This window comes from Dipodomys spectabilis, unplaced genomic scaffold (genome assembly GCF_019054845.1).
Source record: "Dipodomys spectabilis isolate Male_0828 unplaced genomic scaffold, ASM1905484v1 ptg000594l, whole genome shotgun sequence".
Lineage (NCBI taxonomy): Eukaryota > Metazoa > Chordata > Mammalia > Rodentia > Heteromyidae > Dipodomys > Dipodomys spectabilis.
In genome coordinates this window covers 367,804-393,741 of record NW_024871271.1, presented here as the reverse complement: position 1 = coordinate 393,741, position 25,938 = coordinate 367,804, and the positions used below count along the sequence as shown (strand labels likewise).

The following is a 25,938-nucleotide window of genomic DNA, read 5'->3' as shown; positions in this document are numbered from 1 at the left end:
TTTATCAATGCTGCTTGTTTATAATGTACTATCATTGTATTTCTGAATTTAAGGGAATTAGCTTATTTGCATTTTTTGCAATTAAAAAAATTTCTGTTGTGTTTCAACTTTAATTTTCTCAGAATAGGTTTAGTTGAGGTGCTTTCTTTTAACAATTTATCTCAGAGGGGAAATCACATACCTTTGTAATCCAGGTCATTTGTTTTATTTTGTTTTGTTTTGAGGTAATAGAGATAGAGTCCAGGGCTTTATACTTGTTTGGCAATGACTACTACTGAGCAGCATTCCCAGTCTTGAGGGGCGGGGTGGGGGGGGTGTTTTTGTTTATTTGATTCTAAAGCTAGGATGAGCCCTGTTCCATCCTGAGAACAGTTCTTACTGTACCTGCAGGGAGGGCCGTGGAGCAAGGTGCCTGGTCCCTTGGTGGGCGGGATAGTTTGCAGTGGGCCTCCTTCCTCAGGAGGTGGTTGAATTCACTTTTGGGGCAGTTGGAGTCTTTGAAAGAGAAGATGAGCAATTTGATGAAAAGCCATTTATTAAGCACTGTCTTGGTGAGTCTGAAATTGTGGAAGGAATGTAAATCAGCCTTTCTTAAGTATACTTTTAGATCTGCCATTTCAAGGAATGGCTGCCTCTGGAGGCTGGGTGGACAGCCTTTGTGTCCCAGCTTCCAGGGCCGCAGCTCGCTCGGAGGGCTTGCTGAGTGACTGAGTGACTTCATTGTTGAATATGTTCTTTTGTTAGGCTGGTGAGCTTTTTGGAGGCAAAAGCAGAAAGCTTGCACAGAGGGGCTCATCATTACACAGGGGTAAGCAGCTCATTCTTGGAGACCTTGCCCTACCTTCCAGGAACCTGAGTGTTGGTAGGACCTTCCTAGTGTGTGAAACTTCCGTAACAGTGTCGTTGTGTTTTTAGATACATTTAGCAGTTGTTACAAAAGTTGTGACTTTTTGGTATAGACTTAAGATTAGTTATCTCAGGCTTTTCCTCACTAGCTTTCTATAATATCTCACCTGAAATGTAGTCAGCTACAGAGATTATGTTTATCTTTATTATCTGCTTCTCTAAAGCTTTTAAAACTGCAAGAACGAGTCCTCAATAATGTGGTCATCTATTTGCTTGGGGATGAAGACCCCAGGGTGCGACATGTTGCTGCAGCTTCATTAGTAAGGTATTTACCAGTATTTTCTCTCTTCCTGCCTGTTTGTATTTGAAGTATAAATGGTGTGATGGTGGGAAGGGTGGGTGGAATTCAGAGGCTCTCGGGAGGTATCCCTGAGTCTTTTCAGCCATTCTGCTCTTTACCATAAGAATCTAAAATGATACTTAGAAAAACAAACTACTAACCTTTTATTGTAAAAGTGATTTTTCATTGTCAAAATTTTGGAATATGCAGAGTGGCACTAGGAAAGGAATAAAAATCAATCGCCTTCAGTTTTGCTGCCTGGAGGTAATTGCTATTGGCAATGGGAAAGGATTTAGGGTAGCCAGCTGCCTGGAGGGAGAGGGTAAAGCATGGGCGTGTTCACTGTGCTTTCTGAGTAAATCAGCCTTGCTCTCCTGGTAGGTTGGTTCCAAAGCTGTTTTATAAATGTGACCAAGGACAGGCAGATCCCGTAGTGGCTGTGGCAAGAGATCAAAGTAGTGTTTACCTGAAGCTGCTCATGCACGAGACACAGCCTCCGTCGCACTTCTCCGTCAGCACCATTACCAGGTATACTGCCCATGTGGCAAAATAGGCTTCTTCTGATGCCTGCTTTCTCCTTTCTGAAAACAGAAGGCTTTAATTCTGGATATTGTAGCTCATCTTTCTTTGACAGGCTTTTTATCTTCTTCAGGTGTTGTCAAAGCACCACTGTGGTTTGTTGTCATACCAACACTCTGGTTAATTAAGCCCTGTCTGAGGAGTGACGTGATCACTTGTTGTAATGACAGCTTCATTTTTGTGTGGGACTGTCAATCTGAACACTTGTCCATTGAAAATTCACACTGTTTTAGTGTCCCTTCTAAAGTGAGTGGCTCTGTCGAGAGCATGCCTGATAATGTTTAGGTGGGCAGATGACTGAAGTGTCTAACTATGTGGGGGCACCTAGCTCAGTGATGTGCAGCAGTGCTTCTGGGCAGGTGCTCTGCTGCTTCAGCCACGCAGCTAGCGCTTTTTGCCAAGGTTCTTTTGACATATGGCCCCTTGACAGTCACCTGTACTTAGTGTCTGTATAGTAGTCATAGTTAACCAGTAGGTTTTGCCATGCTTCTCACTTAGGAAAAGATGTCAGATTCTCCTTAGTTTTGTTGCTGAGTTTATCTGGACAGAACACTGAGGAACACAAAAGTGAATCAAATGTGAACTCCATATGGGCCTGATTTTAAACCCTTGGAGAATTAGAATCTATCTGTAAAGTTAGAGGTAGACAGGGTGGCACAGATGGAATGTGTAAGAAGTGCCTTGGGACTTCAGTAGTAGTGATCTGGATGCTCAGAACATGCAGGGGTCTGCACAAGAAGTAGCGGGCCGGGGATGTGGCCCCAGAGCTGTCGTGCAGGTTGGGGGAGGAGGGCACCTAGTGGAAAAAGAGGGGTGCCAGATTTATTTCCACACATGGTTTTCTTTTCCTCACTTCCTCTGTTTCTTATGTTTTCCCCCGCCATCTCCACCCTTTCCTTCTCTTTGCAGAGTAAGGGGTCTTAGGACTTTGTGCTAGACAACACTACCACTGAACTATATCCTCAACCCTATTTCCTGTTTCTAGCCTTCAATGTTAAACTTTTTTTTTTTTTGGTCAGTTGTGGGGCTTGAACTCAGGGCCTGGGCGCTGTCCCTGAGCCTCTTTGTGCTTAAGGCTAGCATTCTACCATTTGAGCCACAGCACTACTTCCAGTTTTTGAGTGATTAATTGGAGATAAGAGTCTCCCACGGACTTTTCTGCCTGACTGGCTTTGAACCACGATCCTCAGATCTCAGCTTCCTGAGTAGGATTACAGGTGTGAGCCACCATCGCTTGGATTACAGTCTTTTAAGTGTAATTTGATCTTAAGACAATGTTGTATGCTTTAAGAGTACATTTTAAGTCTTGTATTTTTCTTACTAGAATATATAGAGGTTATAGCTTACTACCAAGCATAACAGATGTCACCATGGAAAATAACCTGTCAAGAGTTATTGCTGCAGTTTCTCATGAGCTGATCACATCAACCACTAGGGCACTCACAGTAAGTCTTCTTGGTTGGGCTTAAGGAGGTTGATTTTAAGTAGTTCTGTGAAAATCCACATGCATGGTCACAGGAGATGGTGTGTTGGCACTCTTCTGAGGCTTGCTAAAGAACTGTGTTTATCGCCGGGCTCACACCTGTAATCCTAGCTACTCAGGAGGCTGAGATCTGAGGATCGCGGTTCAAAGCCAGCCCGGGCAGGAGAGACCGTGAGACTCCTATCTCCAATAAACCACCAGAAAACTGGAAGTGGTGCTGTAGCTCAAGTGGTAGAGCGCTCGCCTTGAGCTGAAGAGCTGAGGGACAGCGCCCAGGCCCAGAGTTCAAGCCCCATGACCGACAAAAAAAAAAAAAAAAGAACTGTGTTTATCAACAGAATCGAAACTAGTACAGACTCATTAGAAACTAACTCAGTCACTTTTAGAAGACTTAAAATAGAAACTCTATAATCTGAATGAGAAATGCAGCATCTCTAGTACAATTAACTCAGAGATCTGGTAATTATACTAAAGGGTAAATCAGAAATACAAAGATTATTATATAATGTAATCATATCATGATTTCAAGTTGGACTCTGATGTCTAAAAGCTAAGAGTGATTAAATTTTATATATTAACACATTGTACATTTATTAATATGATCCTTTGGAGAATTTTTAATGATATGGGGAGCTATAATATTAATTCTTAATGTTGAAAGAAAAAAGGTAGACTACAAAACCATGCTAGGGTTGTTTACAGTTTGATCTCAAGTATGAAAAATAACTGCTGGCCCCTATTCCCTGGGTGTCATCACCCTTTTATTAGCATGTATGGCAGTTGTCTAGCTGTATCTTAAATTATCAATGTGTCCTTTGGTTGGGTGAATGTCTTGTGGTCATGCAGAGCTCTCAGTTTTCTTTCTGTTGTACTATTTATAAAAGGTAAAATGAGGTTTAATTTGGTCAATATGTTGTGGTGTTTGGGTGATTTTTTTTCTTTCTCTCTCTCTCTCTTTGGTAGTTTGGATGCTGTGAAGCTTTGTGTCTTCTTTCTGCAGCTTTTCCAGTTTGTGTCTGGAGTTTAGGTTGGCATTGTGGGTATGTATTTTCCCCAGCCTGTAGTTGTCTGATACTACATGGACAAGCACAATTACTGGGATGAGCTATAAGGCTGTACTTTAGGAACTCTTGCATGTTATGTTAGGAGTTATCATTAAATAATAATTTTCCTCTAGTAAATAGCCTGCTGGCATCTGGGAAAGTGTTTTGTCTCTTGTGCAGCATTAAGAAGTAAGCCTCCATCTGTGTGCTGGTTATGGGATTTTGATGACTTCTGTCATGCTTGATAGTAGATATGCAGACGTCTGTGTCTCAGTGTATGGATTATATTCTTTTTTATTTTTTAAACAATTTTTCTGTTATGGAGTTTGAATTTAGGGCTGGGACATTGTCCTTGAGCCTCTGTGCTCAAGGGTAGCGCTCTACCACAGCTACATTTCTGATTTTTGAGTTGTTATTTGGAGATAAGAGTCTCATGGGGACTTTTCTGCCGGGGCTGGCTTTGAACCATGATCTTCAGATCTCAGCCTCCTGAGTAGCTAAGATTACAGGCATGAGCCACCAGTGCCTGGCTACATTGTATACTTAATCTACAACATTGCTTTCTTTTTCTCACAATTAGAGACTGAACAATTGGAGGTTTTAGTTAGAGGTCCAGCACTAGACTTTGACTTAGGTCAAAGTAAAAACAAAATCAAAACACAAAGGAAGTTAGAAAGTCATCAGAATAACCACATAGTGCTACTTCTCCTAATCAGATCTATTACTTGGTTTGATTTCTCAAATAGTTTTTAGGTACTTCACAGAAAGGGTGTTAGTTGTTTAGCAATAGTAAAATGAACTTCTGAGCTGGTATGGAATGCGTCTGACATGCTTTCTCATGAGAGTATTTGCTTGAAACTCCTTGTCATTTTACCTTGTAAATGCCTCCTTCCAGAGCGCCCCCACTCAGTGCCTCCGACGACTCTAGAAAAAGCTGTACCGTGGGGATGGCCACCATGATTCTCACCTTGCTCTCGTCAGCTTGGTTCCCATTGGATCTCTCAGCCCATCAAGACGCCTTGGTTTTGGCTGGAAACTTGCTTGCAGGTACCAAGTTGAAGTAGAGTCTCCAGGATTTTTATCTCTGATTACCTTCTTGGGGAGAAGGGAGGGGGCGCACACAAGGGAAAAGAATTGTTGGTCATTTTCCAGGATAGCTGGTTCCTTCACGCCAGATATCTCAGATGTTTCTGGCATATGTGAATGTGTGCAGTGGCAGCTGTTCTGGGCTGTGTGTTGCTGGAGAGCAGCATTTTCGCAGTCTAGCCCCTTAGTGAAGCCAAGCTCCTTTGAGCTCAGTATGGTCCTGGCTATCATGTACCAGGAATTATCTGACACCTTTAGGGCATTAGAGCATATGTATGGGCTTCATTTTCCAGTTGATTGCTGACTGACGGAAGAGTCATACAAGCTAGCACAGTAGCAGCACAGGGTAGGTATAGATTAGACACATCAGGTGAGGCATTGCACATGTGAGGGTGTGGAGATGGAAAAGTGTGGCTGCAGGGGAGTGGAAGTCACAGAGTGCAGGGATGAGAATGGAGGATGCACCAACCAGGATGGCCAAGTCCATTGAAGCTACGGTGAAGGGACACCAGTCCCCTGTAAGGAATCTGGGCTGGTTCTGTTCACCACCCGCAGAATTCATGGAAGCAGCAACTAGTAGTTAGATTTGTGTTCTAAAAGGATCACTCAACTTAATTCAGTACAGGCTGAAGGAGAAGATGAGGAAGATCAGTTAGTAGATTAACTTTGACATTCTGACCAGAATTACCATCTTGGTTGAGCTTCTGTTTAAGTAATTTGGGATTAGAGGGAAGTGATTCAAAGAATGAAAGAGGCAGAGTTACTGAGCTTTAGTCTGCAACTGAGCCTGGGTTTTTGTAGAAGTTGGAACACAGTTGGAGGCATCTGTTGAGCATCAGGTACAGAGATCCAGCGGTCTGTCAGTATAGATAGGTGAGGAACTTGTGTTTTCAACAAGCAGCTTCCTTCCCCTCCACTGGAAAAGGGGGAGTAATGTGTGTGCCTGTGTCACAGCCAGTGCCCCCAAGTCTCTGAGAAGTTCATGGACCTCTGAAGAAGAAGCCAACCCAACAGCCACCAGACAAGAGGAGGTGTGGCCAGCGTTAGGTGACCGGACACTGGTGCCCATGGTAGAGCAGCTTTTCTCCCACCTGCTGAAGGTGATCAATATCTGTGCTCACGTCTTGGATGATGTGACTCCGGGGCCAGCAATTAAGGTAACTTCTTCTTCAAGGCAGCCCTGGCGACTGGGCTTCCAGAACACCTTGCTTTAGCCATCCTTTTCTTTTCCTCACTCACTTTTGCTGTAAGTAAACCATATCACGCATATCCTGATGCTTCATTTAACATCAAAACTATGGTTATTTATTTTAAAAGACTTTTATCTCTGATTACCATCTTCGGGAGTGGGGGGGGGAAGAGGGGCGCACACAGGGGAAAAGAATTGTTGGTCATTTTCCAGGATAGCTGGTTCCTTCATTCCAGATATCTCAGATGTTTCTGGCATATGTGAATGTGTGCAGTGGCAGCTGTTCTGGGCTGCGTGTTGCTGGAGAGCAGCATTTTCCCAGTCTAGCCCCTTAGTGAGGCCAAGCCTCTTTGAGCTCAGTATGGTCCTGGGTATCATGTACCAGAAAAGTCCCTGTGAGACTCTTATCTCCAAATAACCACTCAAAAATCAGAAATGGGAAGTGGCGCTGTGGCTCCAGTAGTAGATCACTAGCCTTGAGCTGAAGAGCTGAGGGACAGCGCCCAGGCTCAGAGTTCAAGCCACACAACTGACCCCAAAAAAAAAAATCAACACTGAGGATTGTGGTTCAAAGCCAGCCCAGGCAGGAACATTTGTGAGGCTCTTATCTCCAATTAACCACCAGAAAACCAGAAGTGGTGCTGTGGCTCAAGAGCTGAAGAGCTCAGGGATAGCGCCCAGGCCCAGAGTTCAAGCCACACAACTGACCAAAAAAAAAAAAATGAACACTAAAACAAATGTTAAAGTATTCACACAATGAACTTCAGATTTACCAGTTCACTTACAGTTACATGTGATTCTTCTCTTTTCTGTGTCTTTCATCTTTTTTTTATTTTTCAGATCTCAGCCTCCTGAGTAGCTAGGATTACAGGTGTAAGCCACTACGCCTAGCATTGTGTCTTTCATCTTTAAACCATTCTATCTTCTGGTTCTCTTCTTCTGCAATGCCTTCTGAAAATTCAGTCTCCCATCCCAACACCTAGCCTTTACCCCTTCTTAGATATGGACCTTTAGAATGAGGTTTCTCGGGCCTTGTACAGCTGGACTCTGACCCTCTACTTCATCTCTCTTTAACCTCTGCTAGCCTGATTTCTGCTATCACGCCCCACACACTCTTCCTGCCAGTATCATGTCTCCAGGACTCTTCTTTATCTCTTTCCTTCTTCCCCCTTCAGCCTCTGAGCATTCGCTTTAGTCTGTCTCTTGTGTTTCCTTCAACCCCCCCAGCACTGCCTTGTTCAGTTTTTCCTCCCCACTGTTAAAGCTCTGTCTTGGGTCATCTTCTCTTTCTACTGTCCGGACCATCCATGTCGAGTAGAGCTTCTGATGTCAGTGGATGTAGTCTGTGTCCATGGCAGCTGCAGCAGCATCACTAACCACACAGGATCCATGAGCTCTTCAAAGTGGTTAGTGTGTCTTCTGAACTTAAAGCTTGTTCAATTTTCATTAAGTTTGAATGTAAATAGCCACCTAGTGGTAGTGTCTCAGCAGTGGACAGGACAGTCTGGAGTTGCAGACACGTGTGCCCAGTGGACTTCCGCATGGTGCTTCTGTTTGGTGGATCGTAGATGTGTTGAACATGGCGAACTGAGCTTCTAATCCCCTCCCCATGTCTGTGCCTGTGCCTCTTCCCTCACTTTGTATTTTTTTTAGCCAGAGATAGGAGCCATGACAGCTCTTCATTCTGGGTCGGCAAGTCCTTTATTTTTCCTATTAAATACCTTGCAAGGGGGTGGGGGGTTCTGGGGGGGGGGGGTGGAGATGGGATGGGAAGGAGAGGCAACAATACTTGGTAAGAAATGCACTCATTACCTTGTCCATATAATTGTAACACCTCTGAACGGTATTTTCACAGTAAAAATAAAAATAAATACCTTGAAAAAAAACTCATATGTATACTTACATGTATTCATGTAAATATACACATCCCTGACCATATCCTTTTCTCCTTTTCTTTCTCTCAGTTTGTTCTGAACAGACTGATGTAGTATCTCTATTTCGCCTAGCTTTGGAAATAATCTTATTAATATAGTTTACATATTACATAATTCAAATATACAATTCTTTCTTTTTCTTTTTTTGCAAGTCCTGGGGCTTGAATTCAAGGCCTGGGCGCTATCCCTGAGCTTCTTTTGCTCAAGGCTAGCATTCTACCACTTGAGCCACAGCACCACTTCCGTTTTTTTCTGTTTAAACAATGTTACTGAGGAAGTGAACCCCGGGCTTCATGCATGCTAGGAAAGAACTCTACCACGAAGCCACATTCCCAGCCTCTATGACAAATAAAATTTTTTTGTCAGTCATGGGGCTTGAACTCAGGGCCTGGGTGTGCACGTCCCTGAGCTCTTTTGCTCAAGGCTAGTGCTCTAGCACTTAAGTCACAGCACTACTTCCACAATTCATTTTCTTTTAAAGTATGACATAGAGTTGTTATCACCACAGTCAACTTTAGACTCCCAAAAGAAGCCTGTACTTTTCCCCAAAAACCTTCTATGCCCCTGGCTCCAAGCAGTCAGCCATTGATCTGCTTTCTGTCTTCGGAAGCCTCTTCTGTACAATCCTACAGATGGGCTTATGCTCTTGGGGGCCTTGTGACAGACCCTCTCACCTAGCCTCTGTAGTCCTTTCTGTTCCCTCTGCCCATTCCCATAGACATTTACTATGGCCATTTGCCCAGGGTGACGTCCTTACAGATCATGCTCGGTTTTCATTTGAGTTGCCATCACAAAATGGCATATCCTGAGTGGCATGGTTCTGGGGCTAGACGTCAGATCAAGGTGCTGACAGATATTTCTTCTGTTTGGGCCCATTCTCTCATAGAACTGTCTTCTTACAGTGTCTTCGTGGGGCTTGAACACTGGGCCTGGGCGCTGTCCTTGCACTCTTCAGCTCAAGGCGAGCTCTCTACTGCTTGAGCTACAGCGCCACTTCCGGTTTTCTAGTGGTTTATTGGAGATAAGAGTCTCATGGACTTTCCTGCCCGGGCTGGCTTTGAACGGTGATCCTCAGATCTCAGCCTCCTGAGTAGCTAGGATTACAGACGTGAGCCACCGGCGCCTGGCTGGTTTCTTTTTTAAGAACTAATTCCCGTTATGAGGGTCCCACTCACATGGCCTCATCTCCAATTGTCCACTTCCTAATATATTATCTTAGAGGTTAAGTTTCAACAGCTCAGTGGCAGGGACATTGTGTGGGCACTTTGTTAAGGTTGGGGAGAAAGTGGGTAGCAGAACAAGGACTAGAAGTGCGGCTCTGTCATTTCCACTCTGTCCGTGCTGGCTGCCGCCTCTGGCATGGGAGCTGGATAGTCTATATTCACTCATGGAGGGGAAAGAATGTGGCTTGTGTCTGTACTTGCTGGCTCCTGGCTGTGCTGCTTGTTAACTGCGACCTTGAGTGAGTCACTTAAAAAGTGACATTTAAAACAGGATCATGTCCTGTGCATGTCATGGCTCATATAGAACACCCCAATTGCCTACTATTAGAGGGGTGCTGGTGGCCTCCGGTCCTTGCCATAGCCCAAGAACCCTGTGCATCTGCAACACATTCACCATGCAGCTGTGAAGAAGTTTTGGGCTTCACCTACCAGGTGCAACCTGTTGTGTGGATGAGTACAGGCATTTGTAGCTCAGAGCTCTGTTAAAGACAGGCTTAAAGAACAAGATGGGTTGTATGGTTAGCGCTTTTCACTATACGGCAAAACCATATATGAGTCGTTTTAGTTCCCATTGTCTGTTGGCCATACTCCTACCTCATTTTTGTTTTCTGTTTCAGGCAGCTTTGCCTTCTCTAGCAAACCCCCCTTCTCTAAGTCCCATCCGGCGAAAGGGGAAGGAGAGAGAACCAGGAGAACAGGCATCTGTTCCACCTAGTCCCAAGAAAGGCAATGAGGCCAATACAGGTAAAGAACACGTGCTGGGTAGGGAGGGACAGGCGCTGTCTGTGCTGCAGAAGGGTGGGACTTAAGCTTACCCTCCTGTTGAGATCCATAGAATACTTGGTGCTGTACGGAAATCTACTACCTAGCAAGGAAGTCAATGGGAGTTCTACGAATTGCTTCAGTTAATAAACGTGCTATTTGTCAGCAGCACACTCTTTGGCCTTAGCATCTATAAGTGTTACTTACTGAAAAGCAGTCACTTTTGCCTGTAAGTCATCTGGCTGTGGCAATGGAGGTAGCTGTGATTTCACTGGAGGAGGTAGTATGGATAGCTTGGAGTGTGTGTGTAGAGCTGATTGTGGTTTGGTAGGGATTTTGGAGTAGGAAATAGAATTTGCATTTAGAAGAGACAACAAATGTGGGAGCTGGCTATGTGGTACCTATTTGAAAAACAGACTGCTAAAGAAAGGGGTAAAGTCAGCTGCAAAAGACTAGAAAATTCACAGATGTTGGAAGGGGCTTCAGTACCTGGGAAAAGGTCAGAGAAAAGGTGCCAGACTTTTGACATGGCAGGAAGAACTGGATCCAGCCTGTACAGTTCTTATTGGGCCTGGGCAGAGTAGTTCTGGGATTGATTACAGGCATTCAGTCAACAAACTGATGCCTAAAACCAGCCAGCATTCATCCAGTAAACAGATCCCAGTGGACACACTGATGCCTTCTAAAGCAATCAAGCAAATGAAACCAACGAGAACAGCTAGTGCTCTTTTTACTATCTTATGTTACTTTTCAGGCCTCAGGCTCTGATTTGTTAGTCAGTTTCTCATTCTACTTAATCAGGAAGATAGAGGTGAGATTCGAACTTTTTTTTTTTTTTTTTTGGTCAGTTGTAGGGCCTGAACTCTGGGCCTGGGGGCTGTCCCTCAGCTCTTCAGCTCAAGGCTAGCGCTCTACCACTTGAGCCATAGCGCCACTTCTGGCTTTTACCGCTTATGTGGTGTTGAGGAATCAAACCCAGGGCCTCATGCCTGCAAGACAAGCACTCTACCACTGAGCCACCTTCCCAGTCCTCAAACTTGTTTTTTCTTTTTCTTTTTTTATTTTTTTTGGGTCCGGTCGTGGGACCTGATCTCTGGGCCTGGGCGCTGTCCCTCAGCTCTTCAGCTCAAGGCTAGCGCTCTACCACTTGAGTCACAGTGCCACTTCCGGGTTTTTTTTTTTTTTTTTTGCTTATGTGGTGCTGAGGAATCGAACCCAGGGCCTCAGGCATGCAAGGCAGGCACTCTACCACTGAGCCAACTTCCCAGCCCCCGAACTTGTTTTTTCTAGAACACTTAAAAATCATATTACCAGGGGCTGGAAAGGTGCCTCGGTGGGAGAGTGCTTGCCCCACATGCATGAGGCCCTGGGTTTGATTCCTCAGCACCACATAAGAAGAAAAGGCCGGAAATGGCTCTGTGGCTCAAGTGGTATAGCGCTCGCCTTGAGCTAAAGAGCTGAGAGACAGCCCAGAGGCCCAGAGTTCAGGCCCCACGACCAACCAAAAAAAGAATCATATTATCAGTAATTCTTGTTAACTTGGGCAGGTTTTTTCCTTTGATCTAAACATTTATTTTTTGTATACTTTTGAAGCCTCTCGACAATCAGATTCCTCAGGCCCTGTCACAGCAAGTAAATCTTCCTCAGTGGGCAGTTTCTACCATCTCCCATCCTACCTCAGACTGCATGATGTCCTGAAGGCCACTCATGCCAACTACAAGGTACCAAATGCGTGGGTACTTGGATGTTTCTAATGGGTTGTTGGTCTTTTTCTTAGGATTTGAGCTATATATGTATGGACATACTGTTAGAGATACGAATTATGATTGTTTTTACCAAGTTTGTCTTTCAGCTTGGCTTATGGTAGCTTTACCGATATTTCCAGATACTTACAGATCTGAGATTTTTATAGTAGGGACGTGATTTCTTATGGCTTATGGACTTCTCAGAACAGCTGGTGTTCATATGCAAGTGGGAGACCCTGAGGCTTGGTGTGTTGGGTGTGCACCCTTGAGGCTCACCACAGCCTCTTTCTTAGGCCATTCAGCCAGGTTACAGGGATCTCATGTAGCTCTGTATGCAGGTTTCCTCTGCTTCGCCCTCTGAGGTGCACATCACAGTACAGTAGCGTGCAGGTCTCCCTCATGGGTCTGCCGAGGGAAGACACGTGTTTCACACAAACCTGTTTCAGGTATTCGGAGCACATGAGCCCCCTTTCCATCTAAGGAAACTTTCCTATTGGGGTAGGGAGTCTTTTTTTTTTTGGTCGGTCGTGGGGCTTGAACTCTGGTCCTGGGCGCTGTCCCTGAACTCTTCAGCTCAAGGCGAGCGCTCTACCACTTGATCCACAGTACCACTTCCGGCTTAATTGGAGATGAGTCTCATGGACTTGCCTTGCCTGGGTTGGCGTTGAACCATGATTCTCAGATCTCAGCCTCCTAAGTAGCTAGGATTACGGGTGTGAGCCACCAGTGCTTGGCCAGTGTAGGGAATTACTTCAGAACCAGGTGACCTTTGAAGAATTTTTAAAGATTATGTCTCACAGTACTTGTACAGGTCTCAGTAAAGGGGTCCCTGATACTACTCTTTCACTGTACTAATAGATAACTTCTTAATTGGCTGGAAAATCATTTATAAACCTCCTGGCTTCTTTCTGAGGGATAGTGATCATTTTGAAAGATAAAATCTTGAATCAAGCAGGGTGCCAGTGGCTTATACCTGCAGACCTTACAACTCAGGAAGCTGAGATCTAAGGATTGAGGTTTGAAGTCAACTCTGGCAAAAAAAGAAGTCTGTGATACTTTTATTTACAATTAACCACCAAAACACTGGAAGTGGATGTGTTGCTCAAGTGTTAGAACATCAACTGAGTAAACATGCTAAGAGATAGTCCCCAGACCTTGAGTTCAAGCCCCAGTATTGGTCCTCCAAAAAGGAAGCTTTTCTTTTTTAAATTAAAAGGTATTTTGATAAAAAAAAAAAAAATATATCATCACATTTTATGCAAGTCTAGGGCCTCCGTTTAGTATGTTCCACATGTCAGTCCATACAAAAAAGAATGTTGTGGGGTTTTTTTTGGTCAGTTATAAGGCTTAAACTCAGGTATTGGGCACTGCCCATGAGTTCTTTAGCTTTAGGCTAGCATTCTTGCTCTACCACTTTTAGCTGCATTGCAACTTCCAGTGTTTGAGTGGTTTATTAGAGAAAAAGTCTCACAGACTTTCCTGCCCAGGCTGGCTTTGAACCATGATCCTCAGATCTCAGCTTCCTGAGTATAGGATTCCAGGCATGAGCCACTGAGGCCCAGCCTGTTTTTATTTTGTTTTGGTTTTTTTAAAAAAACTTGTTTTAGCTTAGTTCATGTCATCTTTAACTAGAGGCTTCATTCCTATATTCCCAATGTTTGTTCTCCCTGTTTGCTGTTTTTTCCTCCCTGTAACCTTATTCCACCTTAATTCTGGCTTTCTTAGTCACTTGGATTTCTGCTTCCTTGGTTCTCTGTTCCTGTCTTACTCCTCAGTTTCCCTGTGTTTGGAGTAGCTGACTTGTCCTGATATGTGTCTTATCATCTTCTCTTCCTTTCCTTCCGTCTTCACACTCCATATCACACCCCTTTTTTTTCTTCTCTGTGATCCCTTTCCTGTCTCTGGTTCTCATTTCTGTGGTTTCCAGTCTCCCAGGACTTTTTCAGTGCTTCTTAAGCACTCATGCTATCCCTTTTATCTTAGTTGTTTTTTTTTTTTGGGGGGGGGGGGTCCGGTTGTGGGCCTTAATTCTGGGCCTGGGCGCGGTCCCTCAGCTTTTCAGCTCAAGGCTAGCGCTCTACCACTCGAGCCACAACACTACTTCCGGCTTTTTTCTTTTTGCTTATGTGGTGCTGAGGAATCGAACCCAGGGCCTCAGGCATGCAAGGCAAGCACTCTACCACTGAGCCACCTTCCCAGCCCCTTATGTTAGTTTTTACTGCATGACTGCCTTCTCTGGGTACCTGAACTCTAGAATCCCACACCTCTCTCCTCTTTCCCCTTCTCAGTTATCTAGGGGAAGAAGTTGGAGGGGAGCCTCTTCCAGGCTCTGTAGCCCTCCATGACATCATCATATTAAGTCCCAGGGTCTCACTACAGGGACTCCTCTTCTTCCTCCTGGTCTGTTGGAAGCATACTGAAGTTGGCTTCTCCCTGTCCTATCCTCTGATTCTAGAAAATAGGAGAATTTCTGTATAAGTAAGCCGGATCCTTCAGAATCTTAATGTAATCGTAATAAGACTGACTTACTATTTTGTGGCAGGATGGGATGACTATCCCTGAAATAGCTAGTGAGTAGACACACCCAGATGGCCAGTCCACAGAGGCCTCTGGCTGCAGCAGATGGCATTTGTGTCTTTGTTGTAGATAACCAGAACTGAGGTGGTGCCAGTAACCCTGTGCTCTCTCCTTCCACCTTGCCAAGGTCACTTTGGATCTTCAGAACAGCACTGAGAAGTTTGGGGGGTTCCTGCGCTCTGCCTTGGACGTTCTTTCTCAGATTCTAGAGCTGGCAACGCTGCAGGACATTGGGAAGGTTTGTGTTTCATTTCTTCCTCTCGAACCTGATGTCACCCTAGCCAAGGGGCCAGGATGGTACCTCAGGCTCCAGGCACCACAGCCTGGGAAGACTGCTCTCTGCCCCTGTGTACTCCTGTCCTGGACCTGAACACTGTTCGTGTCCTAGCTATAAAATGCATGGGTTGGGGTGGGTAGGGGGAGAGTCATTTCTAATCATACCCTATTTTCTCTAAATCACATTATCTTATATTAAACCTAGTTTATTCTAGAATATTGGGTTTTGTAATGTGCTTACAGAATCATTTATTTTCCCCTTGAGCTCTTTACAAGGCAAAACCAGATTGAGCAAATGTGAGTGACTGGCTCTCTTCATGTCTTAGGGTATGGCAGAGCTAGGAAACTCATGTTCTTTGATTCTTCCCTACTCTATTTTATAATGAAAGTCTCAAACATATATTCTGTGGTGGATACCATCACATCCCCACACAGATTCTTTAAATCCTTTAAGTTTTTCTTCTGTATTGTATAGATCCCCACTAATCCTCTATCAGCACGCCTCATGTCCAGTATGTTTCAAAGTGACTCACAGACAGTCCCCTTTCATTTGTTTATCCTCAACTAAAATGCAGTATAGTCTTCTTTCAGTATTCACTGAGGATTGGTTTAAGATTCACATTCCAACTCACCCACTGCATATACCAAAATTCATTAATGCTCATATCCCTCATATAAAATGATGCAGTGTCAGGGGCCATTGGCTTATGCCTGTAATCCTATCTACTAGGGAGGCTGAGATCTGAAGAGCTCAGGAGTTTAAGCAGGAAAATCTGTGAGACTCTCATCTCCAGTTAACCAGCAAAAAGCTGAGAGTAGCTCAAGTGGTAGAGCATTAGCTTTGAACACAGAAGCTTAGGGATAGTGTTCAGGTCCTGAGTTCAAGCCCCAGGACAGGCACACATGAAAAAAGATATAGTATGTATCTATAGAATGTTCTTACACTTATATAGTACGTATGCATCCTTTTGTGTACTTTTTTTTTTTTTTTTGCCATTTGTGAGGCTTGAGCTCTGGGCCTGAGCACTGTCCCTCAGCTCTTCAGCTCAAGGCAAGCACTCTACTACTTGAGCTACAGTGCCACTTCCAGTTTTCTGGTGGTTTATTGGAGATAAGAGTTTCACAGACTTCCTGCCTGGGCTGGTTTTGAACGGCAATCCTTGTATCTTAGCCTCCTGAGTAGCCAGGATTACAGGCATGAGCCACCTGCGACCGGCTGTATACTTTTTTTTAATTATGATAAAAACAAGATCTCTTCAGGATAAGGATAGGAGGGGGGAAATGGAGGTGAAGGAAGAGGTAACACTGACCAAGAAGGCTTGAACATGGTAACATTAATGCCATTACTTTACACATAGTTGCAGAGTGCTGTGAGACACTTCCAGGGGTCACTGGCATAATCACAGCCTTACATTAGGTGATGTGCTCAGCTGAATACATAGGCCAGAAGACATCCACAAAGGCAGGGCTTTGGACTCGTTTGCACACTTCCTAATTCCTAACCTAAAATATGATTGGAAGCATCACAGACCCTACATACTTGGTCATTGTTGAATAAACAAGTGAGTGAAAAAATAGGTGTGTAAAAGTGTTCAAGAAAGCAGCTTTCATATGCCTATGTAAATTTCATTGCCTTTTTCTTTTTGGTCAGTCGTGGGCTTGAACTCTGGGCCTGCGAATTGTCCCTGAGCTTTTCAGCTCAAGGCAAATACTCTACCACTTGAGCCACAGCACCACTTCCAGTTTTCTGGAGGTTAATTGGTGGTAAGAGTCTCATGCCTTTCCTGCCCAGGCTGGCTTTGAACTATGAACCTAAGATCTCAGCTTCCTGAGTAGCTAGGATCACAGGTGTGAGCTACCAGCACCTGGCCTAATTTCAATACCTTGTATGGATACTGTTCAGGATAATAAATTAAAAACCTTACATGTACAAAATGTAAATGGAGCCATCTTGCATCTTTGATTGCTGTGTAGGTTTCACAACAACAATGGATCATCTGTGAATCTCTTAGTTTCTTACTTTTCTTTCCACAGTGTGTTGAAGAGATCCTTGGTTACCTGAAATCCTGTTTTAGTCGAGAGCCAATGATGGCAACGGTTTGCGTTCAGCAGGTAAGAGTGCCATTTCCTATCCTTGGTCCCACGTCCTGCCCCGGCCTGGTACCAGAATGCTGCTTCCTCAGAAGCTGCTGCTGGAGATGTGTTCAGAAAGGATTGGGTGGTCCTAGCTGCCATTCTCTCACTTCCTGGATGATTTCCCCCTCTCCAAATCCATCCCAGAGCCCAGGACAATGGAAGCTGTGTTGGTCCCTTTCTGCTTTGCCCTGGTCTTCCTATCTCTGCAGGTCTCTGATCAGAATGCCCAGTCTCACATAGAAGCACAGGGAAACCCAAACTTGTGTCTGAGGCACCAGTCACACTGCACAGCATGGTCTCCTGGGCAGCGGCAGGGATTCCTAATGAGAAATGCACATTATGAATTTTGGCTGGATTTACGTACTAGTTGGGAGTGTGAATCTTAAAATGTTGCTCATCTACAGTAAGTCAGCTGGTGAGCTGCTGATGCTTCAGTTCTTTCACTTTAGCTACTGAAGACGCTCTTTGGAACAAACTTGGCTTCCCAGTTTGACAGCTTATCTTGGAACCCCAGCAAGTCTCAAGGCCGAGCCCAGCGCCTGGGCTCTTCAAGTATGAGACCAGGCTTGTATCACTACTGCTTCATGGCTCCATACACCCACTTCACGCAAGCCCTGGCAGATGCCAGCCTGAGGAACATGGTGCAGGTGGAGCAGGAGCATGATGCCTCGGGGTAAGAGTGTGGTGTGATCTGCCATTGGTGGGACACAGAAGTCAGGCAAGGAATACTTGGCAAAAGCAGTAAAAATAAAAACAAGTTAGCCACGGTCTTCTAACAGCTTCCTGTGTTGGAACAAGTTTAGGAAATATGGTTACTGCAAAGATGAGTAAGGCATAGGCCCTTCTAAATGGTGCCTTGTCCAGCCAATGGGCTGTGCTTTGGACATTATGTCATCTCAGGCTGCCTGCAAAGCAGTAGCTCTAACTCTTAAATTGTACTCATAGCAGTGGGGCAAACAGTGTGCTCACATATAGAAAGCATAGACGCACAGGTTCTTTTCTTTTAGTTTCTTCTGTTATTTTGTGCCAGTAGTATGGCTTGAACTCAGGGCCTATGTAATACTCTTATCTTTTTTTTTTTTTCCTCAATGCTGGAACTCTACCACTTGAACCACAGCTCTGCTTCCGGCTTTTTTGGGGTGGTTAATTGGAAATAGGAATCTCATGGATTTTCCTGCTGGGGGTGGCTTCAAACTGTGATCCTCAGTCTCCTGAGTAGTTAGGATTATAGGTATGAACTACCAGCACCTGGCTTAAAAATGTTTTGGTATGGGTTTCACTATGTTGCCTAGGCTGATCTCAGTCTCATGGGCCCAAGTAGCCTTCACACATAAACCTCAAAGGTTTTTTCCTCAAGAAAATCAAATGTTGTCTTCCAAATGGCTGTCATCTCCTCTCAAATTCTAGAGACAGCACTGAGGAGCAGGTGTCCCATAGCAGCACATGCAGGCTTCAGTAGCCTTTTTCAGGTATTAGAACCAGTGCAGTCAGGCAGCCACACATGCAGTGTGTGGTACTAGTGCATGATGACCTTCTTAGTTCTTTTTCACTTAGTCATTTTCTGAGTTTGTGAACATGACAGTAGTTTCAACTGAGCATAGCTGAGGACAGAGGAGATGATGGAAAATAATCTTCTGTTTCTTTTTGCCCATTTATCAGATGGTTTGATGTACTCCAGAAAGTGTCCACCCAATTGAAGACTAACCTCACGAGCGTCACAAAGAATCGAGCTGATAAGGTAAATTCCCTGCAGCTGGAGTTCAAGTGAGCATGGAGCTTTGATACTATGAGTGTTCATTGAACTTGGGACATCATAGCTACCAGTTTCTTTCTTCTCTCTTTACTAGAACGCTATTCACAACCACATTCGTTTATTTGAACCCCTTGTTATAAAAGCTTTAAAACAGTACACCACTACAACATCTGTGCAGTTGCAGAAGCAGGTTTTGGATTTGCTGGCACAGCTGGTTCAGCTACGGGTCAATTACTGTCTCCTGGATTCAGATCAGGTTTGTCACTCTCCCTTGTGTCCTCATCAAGTAACGGTTATCCCGAAATAATACTGGCATTTACTGTAGAGAAATGGGAGGTTTGTCATGATTCCCCTCTCCCCTGCCCCAGCTTCTTCCTGTTTGTCTGTTTCATGAAACTAGTAGATGCAGAAGGTCAGGTGTGTGGCTGACGAGCAGGTGTGGGCACCCTGGTCCTAACTCACAAGTCTGTGCCATGCTCCAATAGCATTAACAGACAAGAATGGAAGGGTGTGGGGGCAGAAAGGGGTACACCAGATGCATAGGGACAAGAACTTTCAGGCCATAATCATGGTATCCAAAGGGAAGCAGGGCACTGATTTGCTGCATTCTAGAACGAAACCATCAAAGCTGCATTCAGTCTGCCTTTTTCCCCACATTTTCTTAGTTCTGACTCAGCAGAACTGGGAAACTGGTGTTCTCCGATTGCAGTTTAGACACTATGACCTCTTTGGGAATTCTTTATAGACAGAGAAAATAAATCAACTCCCCACTCTACCCTAGGTGTATCACATTTTTTGGAGCCTTTCTTCCCAAGTAGGAGAGTAATATTTGCTATTCCTTCTGTCTTCAAAGATCTCCTTTAGAATGACCCTTAATTCTGAGGGAGAACAGCCAAAGTTCGTCTGTGCCTTTGGGCCTCTGCATGGGTGTCAAACACACTATAGCGAGTGCTTCACCTTGGACCCCTGTCTCACATGAGCCAAGCTCCTGCCCAGCCTCCCACCTGAGAGAAGTCTGTTTTCTTGCTGTGAGCACGTGGGCCTCCCTTTTGTTTTGGTGATTTCCATCAGCCTGTCCCTTCCCCTGGGTGTCAGGATCCAGTATTGAGTTTCAGATGATTATTCATTGCACTTGTGCTGAATGTCAGCATCATGCCCTGGGCCCTCAGAATCCACCAGTGTGATTCCATGAGAAGCTCCATGGTCTGTGGGAGCATCCTGGCCTGGCCAGGGAGCCATGGACTGCTCCTCAGAGGGCAAGAGTGACTCCATAGCGGCACAAACCACCTCTGGTGCTCAGTACTGGATGCCCCTGTGTGCTGGAGAGGAGGCTGTCTCCATGCCCTGTGTGTCACTGGGGGTTGAACTGCTCTGTTTGCTACTTCCTGGAATAGATGTGATTTTGAACGATACCTGATAGCCCTGGAATTAATTAATTTAAATTACTATTTGTTTGTGTTTGTGTGTTGGTATGAAGGCTTAAACTCTGGGCTTTGCTCTCTCATTCGGCTTTTTTCACTCAAGAGGCTTGTGTGTACCATTTGAGCTAAGTCTCCAGTTCCTTTGCGTGTTTTTGAAACAGGCTTCTCACTGTGTTACTCGAGCTGGCTTTGAACATGGAACCCTCTTTCTTCAGCCCGTAGGTAGCTAGGATTATAGGCCTATACTAGGCCTATAGATACTGCTCTGTCATTATTTTCTTTATTATTTCTAAAAGTGTCACTGGATCTCAGGCGAGTCTTGAATTTGCTCCTCCTGTCTCTGCCAATTCAATACTAGAATTAAAGCAGTGAGCCACTTGTACTCAACTTGGTTTTAAAAGGATTGTTGGAAGTTCTCTGTTACTGCTGTTTCGGTGGATTTGAATTCTAGATTATCAAAAGTTTATCTGCTTATCTGTGGTCAAAATTTATACAATTAGGCAGGAAGAAAAAAAATTTTTTTTACATTGTTATCTTATTATTTATGTGAAACTTTTTCCTGATTGTAGGTGTTCATTGGATTTGTGTTGAAACAATTTGAATACATCGAAGTAGGCCAATTCAGGTAATTGTATTTTGTTATTAGAGTGCTATCATTGTATTTATATGTTGTGAAGAAGAAAAGTTACCTTAAAGTATTATTAGGCATCCTTTTTTTTACTTCTCTTAAAAATAAATAGCTTTCTTAAGATTGGTTTAGGAGTAGTTCTGTATCTGGTAATTACATATGTTATCAGTTTTCAATTTACATCTCAAAATTTTAATGATGACTTTTCACCCTGTAAATTATAACTTTTTTTTTTTTTTGGTGGGTTGGTCCTGGGGTTTGAACTCAGGGCCCTAGGTACTGTCCCTGAGCCTCTTTGTTCTCAAGGCTAGTGCTCTACCACTTGAGCCATAGTGCTACTTCCATTTTTTTTGTGAGTTTATTGGAGATAAGAATTTCAGGCAGGACTTTCCTGCCCTGAGATGACTTTGAACTGGGATCCTCAGATCTCAGCCTCCTGAATAGCTAGGATTACAGGTGTGAGACACCTATGCCTAGCTGATCATGACTTTTTCTAAGAGAAAACTTTTTTGTTGCTTTTTTTTTTTTTGGGGGGGGGGGGGTCCAGTCGTGGGGCCTAAACTCTGGGCCTGGGCGCTGTCCCTCAGCTCTTCAGCTCAAGGCTAACGCTCTACCCACTTGAGCCACAGCGCCACTTCCGGCTTTTTTCTTTTTGTTTATGTGGTGCTGAGGAATCGAACCCAGGGCCTCATGCATGCAAGGCAAGCACTCTACCACTGAGCCACCTTCCCTTTTGTTGCTTTTGTGTGTGTGTGTTTGTGCCAGTACTGGGGCTTGAACTCTAAGCCTTGAGATCTAGGTTGGCTTTTTCACTCAAGGCCAATGTTCTACCACTTGAGCTGTATCTTAATCTTTAGCCTTTTTCTGGTTAGTTGGAGATAAGATTATTTCCAATTTGTCTGCCCATGGTTGGCTCTGAACCAAGATCCTCAGATCTCATCCTCCTGAGTAGCTAGGATGACAGAAGTGAGCCACTAGCCACTTGGCCAAAAGCATTTTTAAAGTAAGCTTTTAATAAAAGCAATGATTATTCACTTATTAGCTACAGCTTTTCCTTACTATATATTAAAGCTTTAGTGCATTTTTGCAGTGCCTGTTACAGGTTTATAATCATAGAAGATTGCTGTTCTTTATTTTCTGAAGTACTTAATAAGAAGTTTGTGGAACACTGTGTAGAAGGAAAGTGTTTTTGAGTTTCTCATACCCAGGTCTTACTCTGATTATGTGGAACCTTGATTGTGTGGTTTTAGGCATTATACTTTTCTCTTTTTAGTGTTCATTTGTTCATGAGTGAAGGGACAGTGGAGAATTAGGAAGATTTCATATGCTGGGCCTCCAGGGCTGTCAAGTACCTTCTGCTTGGTCCAGCAGACACATTCTCCATGTGCACGGAGCCAGGACACTGTTAAAATTAAGTGCAGAATAAAATTAGGTTGCTGAATCTTTTTTACCTCAGAACTCTCACCACCTCTTGATGTTGAATCTTCAGTTATTTTATGCTTTTCGTATTGATCATGTGTTCTTAATAAGAAGAAATGTCTAAATGGATGTTTTTGTTTCCAGGGAATCAGAGGCAATTATTCCAAACATCTTTTTCTTCCTGGTATTACTATCTTATGAGCGTTACCATTCAAAACAGATCATCGGGATTCCTAAGATCATTCAGCTGTGCGACGGCATCATGGCCAGTGGGAGGAAGGCTGTGACACATGGTAACAGGATACCCCTTTCCCTATCTTCAGTGTCATGATATGCCCAGCAGTGTTAGTCTTCTTCTACCCACTTTCAACTCTGCGAGTGCCCACTTTCACTGTGTGTGCACCTATAATCTTAGCTACTCAGGAGGCTAAGATCTAAGGATCAGGGTTCAAAGCCAGCTTAGGCAGGGAAGTCCATAAGCTTTTATTTGCCATTTACCACCAAAAAGTCAGATTCACACCAAAAAGCTGGATGTGGAGTTTAAGTAGTAGAGCATTAGCCTTGAGCACAAAAGCTCTGGGACCGCACCCAGGCCCTGAGTTCAGTTTAAACCCCAGGACTAGCACTCAAAAATAAAGATAAAGATTAGATTCTGAATATAAATTCCCTTGTTTGTTTATAGAAAACACAGTATTTGTAATTTTTTATTCTTCTTTTTTGGGGGGAGGGGTTATAGTCAAATCTAGATTTTTCACACTTGTTAGGCAAGTGCTCTATCATTGAGCTACAACCCCAGACTCAGAAATTTTACAGTCTAGCTTGACATAAATCTACTTTGTTTTCTATTTCACTGGTATTAGACTAATTTAGTGGGCTTTTTTTTTTTTTTTTTTTTTGGATGTAGTGGGGACCTGATTTAGTGGGGGCTTTTTGGGGGGAGATAAATATTCAACCAAGTTTTTTTGTTGTTGTTGTTGTTGTTTTCGGGGGGGAGGCTTGGGCCGTGTCCCTCAGCTCTTCAGCTCAAGGCAAGTGCTCTACCACTTGAGCCACAGCACCACTTCCGGTTTTCTAGTGGTTTATTGGAGATAAGAGTCTCACGGACTTTCTTTCCTGGGCTGGCTTTGAACCTCGATCCTCAGATCTCAGCCTCCTGAGTAGCTAGGATTATAGGCATGAGCTACCAGCGCCCGGCTCAACCAAGTTATTTTTCATGATAAGTCCACGTGTAGCCTGTATACAAATGCACTGCACATTTAAGTAATGACTAGCAAAGCAGACTTATTGTTAAAGCAGACATTCCTTTACCCTGGCACCTCATCACAGCGCCCGCCTGAGGATGAAGCCAGCATCGGTAGATCATTTCACCAGAGCTTAAGTAGGAACCACACAGCCGGCCAGCTGTTCAGGTAGTCCCTTCAGCCCATGAAGAGAGGTGGTGTGTGTCTTAAGGATATACTATGAACCTTTTTCTTGAACTTCTTTTTTTTTTTTTTTTTTTTTGTCGGTCGTGGGGCTTGAACTCTGGGCCTGGGCGCTGTCCCTCAGCTCTTCAGCTCAAGGCAAGTGCTCTACCACTTGAGCTACAGCGCCACTTCCAATTTTCTGGTGCTTTATTGGAGATAGGAGTTTCACGGTCTCTTCTGCCCGGGCTGGCTTTGAACCGCGATCCTCAGATCTCAGCCCCCTGAGTAGCTAGGATGACAGGCGTGATCCACCAGCGCCCGGCTCTTTTTCTTGAACTTCTAAAACTGGTCTTCAGTATTTCCCTGTTGGCTCCTGCCTGTGTCTTTGCCAGGAATTTGGAGATTCTTGACATTTGGTAAGGATCTATCTTAAGACCCTGTGAGGGTGGCACTGCCACACAGAGCTTTCTCCTGGGACACTTGTCATCCGAAGGAAGGTCAGCAAGTGCGTCCTTGTGGACGTATCATCATATATAAAAATGCTTGCGTGCATGTTACTGACAGGATACATGTGAACGTGCCAGGCTCCCCTGGGCTAAAGTCTCCATCTGTATGTGTACATTGTGGGCAGTGTGCACAATGTGCAGTGTGTACATTGCGGGTCATTATAGGTAGAAGTGTGTGTCCATGTCACTGAGGGTCAGCAAGTATGCACACACACACTTATCATCTGATTATACGTGTGTCTGTGTGTGTGTGAGAGAGAGAGATTGAGATTGAAAGTCAATGTGTGTCACCAAGTATCAGAGAATCTATATGTGTGGTATCACCAAAGAGTGTGAGCGTGCTGCTGAGTCATATTGTGTGGTGTGCAATTCAAGTCATTTCTTTGGTAGTTTTTTCTCTGTATGGTTTTCTTAGAATAGCTAAATTTGTACAGGGAAAACCTCTTTTATCTAATTTAAACAGTACTTTACTAAAACAGTATAATAATCTATGACAGACTGAAATGTATTCTATAGGAAAAATACTGATTTGTTTCTAAGTTAATCAAGTAGATTATGAATTAAATTATGTTGCTGTTTTGCTTGTTTGGATATCTTAGTTTTCAAATAGAGTTTTAAATATGAATTTCCTCTTTTTTTTGGTGCCTTTTTTGGGGCTGGGCTCTGTCACTGAGCTTTTGTGCTTCAGGCCTAGTGTTCTACCACTTACCACTTGGAGCCACAGCTCCACCTCTGACTTTTTTTTTTCCTACGTAATTGGAGTCTCAGGGAGTTTCCTGTCTGGGATAGCTTTGAACCAGGTTCTTCAGATCTCAGCCTCATAAGTAATAATTAGGATTGTAGCTGTGAGCCTCCAGCACCTGGCTTTGGGTGACCTTTTGTCAGAAATGACATTGTGTTTGTTACAGGAATCTTAGTTTGTTTTTTTCTTTAAATCTTTAAAAACCTTGTAAGTGTTCAGAGAAGAACTTTATCCTTCCACAACAATACCAAGATAATTTTACAACATTCACTGGTAATCTTAATTCATCCCTTATTATAAACCAAACAGTTTTTCTTTATTTCTTGAAAATATGATGGAGCTGTTGAAAACTGTCTCCCAAATCTAATCTTCTTGTAAAGCCATCTTGCCTTCCCTTTTGTGCCCATAGCCATACCAGCTCTGCAGCCCATAGTTCATGACCTCTTTGTGTTAAGGGGAACAAATAAGGCTGATGCAGGCAAAGAGCTTGAAACCCAGAAGGAAGTGGTGGTGTCGATGTTGTTGAGACTCATCCAGTACCATCAGGTAAGAGGAAAGAACGGCAATAGTCATATATACATCATTGGAAGGAAATGCTAGGGAGTCCCGTGTATTATATATTGGATGTTACTTTGGACCACCATCAGGCTCTCTTGGGACTGGGAGAAGGCCAGGAGTGACTGGAGATGTAGTGAGGTTGGATCTTTAAAACTTGCACAGCCCCAGAGGCCACTGATACCTTGCTGACAGTAAGTTACCCATCATTCAGGATACTAAATGTGGCCAGAGGTATTTTGTTTAAGACAGGGTTCAAGAATCAGTTAGTTGCCAGGTTCCAGTGGCT

The 25,938-nt window shown here is 43.9% G+C and overlaps 1 protein-coding gene across 1 annotated transcript in view; it reads left to right on the top strand.

The window, feature by feature from the left end:
* The window catches only part of Htt (huntingtin), a 117,783-nt gene that overhangs the window by 43,686 nt on the left and 48,159 nt on the right, over positions 1-25,938 (top strand). The window contains exons 20-36 of the mRNA XM_042670960.1: positions 745-808; positions 1,071-1,171; positions 1,568-1,714; positions 3,090-3,210; positions 4,212-4,288; positions 5,187-5,338; positions 6,332-6,534; positions 10,341-10,467; positions 12,079-12,206; positions 14,935-15,045; positions 17,118-17,195; positions 17,669-17,892; positions 18,879-18,957; positions 19,067-19,228; positions 20,963-21,018; positions 22,585-22,733; positions 25,504-25,640. Coding sequence (XP_042526894.1) covers positions 745-808; positions 1,071-1,171; positions 1,568-1,714; positions 3,090-3,210; positions 4,212-4,288; positions 5,187-5,338; positions 6,332-6,534; positions 10,341-10,467; positions 12,079-12,206; positions 14,935-15,045; positions 17,118-17,195; positions 17,669-17,892; positions 18,879-18,957; positions 19,067-19,228; positions 20,963-21,018; positions 22,585-22,733; positions 25,504-25,640 — 2,116 coding nt within the window. The remainder of the gene's footprint in view (positions 1-744; positions 809-1,070; positions 1,172-1,567; positions 1,715-3,089; positions 3,211-4,211; positions 4,289-5,186; positions 5,339-6,331; positions 6,535-10,340; positions 10,468-12,078; positions 12,207-14,934; positions 15,046-17,117; positions 17,196-17,668; positions 17,893-18,878; positions 18,958-19,066; positions 19,229-20,962; positions 21,019-22,584; positions 22,734-25,503; positions 25,641-25,938) is intronic.